Here is a 6130-nt window from a genome sequence, read left to right as displayed (position 1 = left end):
CTATAAATCAAGGAACTTAGACTTACAGCAGGAAACAAGTGTACTACCCAATACAAGGAAATTTCTCAGTCACTGAAAGAACACAAAGCTACAAATATCACAAAAAGCTAAAACATAATCACAACGCCTCTTTAATAGCTATAAAGGTCAAACAAACTTGCTTAAGCAGACTCATAACACCATACATCCCCTAAGGCAAAAATAAAATCTTAAAATCTGGGATGTGTTGATGTGAAATTGATTCAGAGATATAATTTCAATATATATTAATTGAAATGTACTTCAAAATTTTCATAAGCAATGGGAAATGTTAGATAAAAATCATTCTTTGTAAAATACACAGGTAAGCCCCTTTACTTCAGTTTTGATAGGTTCTTGTTTTTCATTCAATAACTTCATTAATTTGGAACTTTACAACATTTTTAGCAACTTTTCTCTCAGAGTAAATAAGTTTTTATGACCTCAACTAAGACTGAAGATTCAGGGCACTGAAAATCTGGCAAAAACTCAAAGAACTTCACAGATCTTATAAAGCATGTGGTACTGGTCCAGACAGCATACAATTATTATTATTCATTTCAAAGCAAGATTTACCCAATTAAATACTTGATATTTTTTAACCAGAATGACAAGTCTTTATCAAAAGAGGAGCGAATTTTCCAATAATGTAATCACATCACCCTCTGATTATCATTTTTTTAATTAATAGCATGTCTACACAATTTCTCAAAAATCACAAGAAAAATTAGAAGCCCAATATCAGCATAAACAATATTATAGATTTTTAAATGCAAAACTTATTTCTAGTGAAGTAACACCAATTTGGCTGAATGAATTTTAAATCATTTTACCAAAAAACCATTTCATTCATATATCTTTTTGTATTTATATTAATTGCATTTAAAATCAGTAGAGAGTAATTACTCTTTTAATTTTTATTCATACAGTTTCTAAATATATTGCCTTACTCCTGAATATCAAATGCATCTTGTATAAAGGACTGACTAAAAGTTCAAACATCATGATTATAGAAGAATACATATTACTTTAAACAAGACCACATTATAATTTAGGTTTAGGACATACTTAATCAAATCTGGATTTATAATCACAAATGGTGTCATTCAAAATCTCAGTTTTCCCAAACGGTATTAGCTGTCAGCATCTCAAATTTTAAAGCCTACTGCTTTCAGTAAGCTCCATTCCAAATTTTTATGGTAGTAGTCTCATCTTCTCATTTTCTTCTTAGAATAGTTTGGCATTTATGAACATCTTCAAAATATTGTTTAGAAATCTGCAGGACAGAAATTAAATTTCAGTTACCAATTTATTATTCTCTAATTATAATACTGATTAGGAAAAATATTTCCTGAACAGAAGGGAAATCTTTGCTTATCCTACTTTATCTTTATAACCCCAACCTAGCCAATGGTGAAATAATGGAGAGACTGTGTCTTGCATTTTTATTTTAATTTCTTTCATTCCTACTTAAAACTTTATCTCCCCTTAAAGTGTGAAGCAGAAGTAAGTCCCTGCTCATTGGGAAGGAGAGTTTAGCATCATATTACAGAAAGATGAGAGAACTTTTTCAAGTTGGAAGCATCATTAGTCTTCCTCAGCATTCTAAAGTCTCTGGATGCAATATTTTTTTGTTTTGTTTTGTTTTAAATAGCATTCTTTTTGGCTGCCTGCATTTCCCCCTTAGAAATCTGCCATGGTAGCAGAGTCTACAAATAACATTAGACACCACACAAGACAAAGGTTTTCCTGAAAAGCTTATAGAGAGTGTAGAAGCAAAAAAATAAAAAAAAAAAATGAGATTTTGTGTTACCGGGTTATGAGTGTTAAGTCCATGAATGGTCATCCCTGGATAATCATTTGACTAATACACTTTCTAATTTCCCTCTTTAATCTGGGAGTGTCCTAAGTGAATAGGTGTAGGACTGATGTTAGGTAGCCAGTTAATCATTGTCTCTCAATCATCTAAATGGTATCGGGACAAAATAACCCACAAAACAAATATCCAGAAAAAGGATTTCCTTCTGTCAGGTCACATGATTCAGCAGACAACTTTTGGATTTGAGTGTTGGATCATAGAACCATACTCACTAGGATATCAAGGTGGCTGCTGCCAGTATACAGTAACAGACACAGGTACATGGTTTATTTCTAATGGCGACAAGATGTTTGGGAGACTATAGGAAGATATAGAGAGAGACAGAGAGAGAGACAGAGAGAGAGACAGAGAGAAAGAGAGAGATGTACCAGAGAACTATTTTGACCAAATTTAAAGCAATGCTGTCTCCACAAACTTTTGAGTTCCTTCTAATCCTACCTTAAGTAATTCCCTGGGTCAAGGTGTCACAATAGCCATCATGTAGACTTCAAACAAATGAGTAAATGCCAGCAACTGGAGGATCAGAGGTGCGGCAGTTATAGAAAAAGAAAGAGATAAGAGCAACAGGGGACTAGGCAAGCCTGTACCATCTGTACATGACTGGTTTACTGATCTGAGCATCAAGATTTATATACTCTCTTAAACATGCAAGCAAGGTTATTCCCATGAGAACTTTTTTAGTTTACATCTTGTTCTTCCATATCTTAGTTCCTTCTGCATAATAACCTCGGGGTACACAATTAGGGTCCGGACTGTCTCATCCTTGCTTATCAGTTGTGAAATTTCCTGAGAAGGTCAGCCTTTATGCTAGTACAAGTCTCAAGTAAAACCTGGGCAGTACCTCACATTCTGGACTCCATCAGTACTGGCCCTCTCCATCTCCCCCTTTTTTCTTTGCAAGTAATTTTAGTCCATGTAGGTCTGTGCCAGTTTTGACAAGAAATTAATGTAATTTGACAAGGTTTTCAAAGAGAAATGTGACTGTAAAATAATCAGTACTGGTCCTCTACAAGTAAAGACAGTGTTGCATTCAAACTCTAAAGTTACTCACTTGATTTTCCTCATGTAGATTGACACCATCTAGGTTATCCTGGTCCCTGGGTCGAACAACAGAGACCCAATTTTTAACACTCTAATTATTGTGGCACAAAATAAAACTTGGAACTAAAAAAGTTAAGAAAGAAATTTATTAAATTGTCTGGTAGATGGTGAGGTGCCAACGTGATAATCACAGTGCCTAAGGCAGCCATGAATATGCTGGAACAGTTCTGAATTGTGAAATACAACAGACTCTCCACATGGAAGACACAACCAAAACATTTATTCAGACACCAGAATGCCAAATCCATCATAGTGACAAAGAAATTTATACAAAATAACAATGCAGAGGGCAACACCAGCCCCAAAATTCCCACTATTAGGCTTCCCACAAACCAGCTCCCTTAAACAAATCACAAATAGGCTCCCTTAAACAAAATTACAAACAGGTTCCCCAATTTATGCTAGTTGCTGCCTTTCCCAGATTTGATTGTTCTCTAACTTTCTCTCAACTCTGCTCCACTTCTGCCTCTTCTTGTTCTGCCCTTCTTGTTCTATTCTTTCTTGTTCCTCCTGTTCAGCAAGCTCCTGCAACCGCAGGCTTCATGTGACTCAGATTTCCATATGACCCAGGCAGGTCACATGGGTCTATTAATGGATGGGAAAGATCTTCCCTTTACGAATCAAAATTGCATTAAAAATAAGCAAACATTCATTATTAATACAGATGGGTGACCCACAGAGCCAAAAAGGGGTTTCCTACTCCTCCAAGTTACCTGTAAGTTATATAGAGCAGTCAAATAAAATAGCAAGGAAACAACAGCAGATTGGTCACCATAAAGGTAATTTCCATATAAAGCATGTGGGTAACTCAAGATGTATGGCAGGAAGACTCCTCAGATCCCTTGTATCAATCTTCATGTCCCTGCAAGACTTTGGAGGTCTGTATAACCTGGAGTGCCTGAGTGAAACATTAAAAAAAAAAAATCTTATCTCTTAACAACAGGTCTGATTTCTCAGCCACACAGGTCTAAGTTCAAACAGTGAAATAAAGTTTGCAAATTACATTTTGTACTTTAAAAGATCAAACCAATTATTTAGCAGTAAAATGAATCATTTAGCAAACTCAGTAGCTGCAAAATATGAGAAGAGTAGGTAATAAATACAGACAAAGAAAAAAGGAGATAAATGCAAGAATGATTAAGACAGAAACAAGAAATTATAGTAACAAAATACATATTACAACATGTTTTACAGCCCTTTTGTGTCTTTAATTTCCTTGTAGGAGTGAGTGGGTGTGAGATAGGATTGTGACTCTATGCAGAAGTTTCATGGCAGACTTCAATGCCAGTAGTGGCCTATCCACCATATTCTACCTCACTGGAATTCCTGGTTATGAGGAGGCACACCACTGGATTTCCATCCCTTTCTGCATCCTTTATCTGATTGGGATACTGGGCAACTGTATCATCCTTCATATAGTCCGGACTGACCCAAGCCTCCACGAACCCATGTACTATTTCTTGGCCATGTTGTCTCTCTCTGATATGGGCATGTCCCTTCCCACTCTTGTATCTTTGTTTCGATTACTGTGGTCCATCTCCAGGGAGATTGAATTTAACACCTGTGTGATACAGATGTTCCTTATTCATACTTTTTCCTTCACAGAATCAGCAGTGCTCCTAGCAATGGCCTTTGACCGCTACATAGCAATTTGTAACCCCCTGAGGTATTCCACCATCCTCACCCCACAACGTATTGCCAAGATTGGAGCAGCAGCTTTTCTCAGGAGCTCCCTCTTTATTACTCCATTAATGATCCGCCTTGCATATTTCCCTTTCTGTCAATCCCATGTCCTCTCTCATTCTTACTGCCTACATCAGGACATAATTCGCTTGGCTTGTGCTGATACTAAGTTTAATGTCATCTATGGATTGGTTTTGATCGCTATTCTTTGGGGATTTGACTCCCTGGGTATTCTGGTTTCTTATATCTTCATTGTCCGTTCTGTGCTAAGAATTGCATCCCAGAAGGAAAGGCTCAAGGCTCTCAACACATGTGCCTCCCACATCTGTGCTGTCCTCATCCTCTATGTACCCATGATTGGTTTGTCTCTCGTCCACCGTTTTTCAAAGCATGCCTCTCCCCTTGTCCATGTCTTCATGGCCCACATCTACTTGCTGGTGCCTCCTGTGCTCAACCCCATAATCTACAGTGTGAAGACCAAGCAGATTCGTATGGGTATCATTCGTCTGTTTGTCCCTAAGAGAATTCACTCCACGTGGGGCTAGGTCATGTCAAAACATTATTTCTACCACATATGACAATTGTGATGAGCAGAAATTATGGGGTCATTACCACTCTACTTAGGAAAAAGATGTCTCAACTAGAGGAAGAGAGAAAAACAGAAGAGTCGAGGAAATCTGTAGACTGGAATATTGAAATACATTATTGTATCTACTTGTGACATAGGCATTCCAACAAAAAAGGCATGTAAAGCAAGGTGATCAGTCCCAAGTTTATTAGGGGACTATACTCATTCAAGTCTTTCATTCAAGCATACTTACAGGAGATCCTCACAATTACACCTTGTGTTGGACTGCAAGCAGAAGGGCAAACCATGGCATAAGTCCATAAAGGGATATTGCTCTTAAACTAGCTAAATGTTTTACTGAAATTACTTACAGGGGCAATGGGTTGAAGCATGCAGGATACACAGGGGTACATAGCTTTTGGAATGTATAAATGATTAGCCAACATGGAGTTGATTGCTAGCCACACACCATTCTTGTTCTAATGAAAATATTTATATCTCTTGTTCCTAATTTCAACCACAATCCATTTAATGGACAATACTTCTCATCATGATCTATTTAATCCACAGAGATTCATTTTTGTTTTACAAATTGATATTCATCTTAGTTCTGGTCAAGATTGCCTCCTCACAGTTCTTTACATTTCTTTCTCTTTCTTCTCCAAGCTCATTTCTCCTCCACAGCTGCTAGGAATCTCCAGGTCGATGACACATAGTTATTTTAAATTCAATATATCCAAAACGAAGATGATTTGACTCCTCTGATTCTATTCAAGATACTACCATCATCAAAATACAGTCACAGGAGTTCATGAACTTCCACAGAATCATCCTCAGTTTCTCAGTGTCCCTCTACCTCCCATCTAATCTCTTGAAGTAAC

The 6130-nt window shown here is 37.0% G+C and overlaps 1 protein-coding gene across 1 annotated transcript; it reads left to right on the top strand.

Moving 5' to 3' along the window:
- The first annotated feature begins 4266 nt into the window (after positions 1-4266).
- Positions 4267-5226, top strand: LOC140508750 (olfactory receptor 51L1-like). Its single transcript, XM_072616625.1, has one exon. It carries the CDS (start codon positions 4267-4269, stop codon positions 5224-5226), a length of 960 nt encoding a protein of 319 aa, XP_072472726.1.
- Positions 5227-6130: the final 904 nt, after the last annotated feature.

The sequence above is a fragment of the Notamacropus eugenii genome, chromosome 5 (assembly GCF_028372415.1).
Source record: "Notamacropus eugenii isolate mMacEug1 chromosome 5, mMacEug1.pri_v2, whole genome shotgun sequence".
Lineage (NCBI taxonomy): Eukaryota > Metazoa > Chordata > Mammalia > Diprotodontia > Macropodidae > Notamacropus > Notamacropus eugenii.
This window is presented reverse-complemented; position numbering and strand designations above follow the sequence as displayed.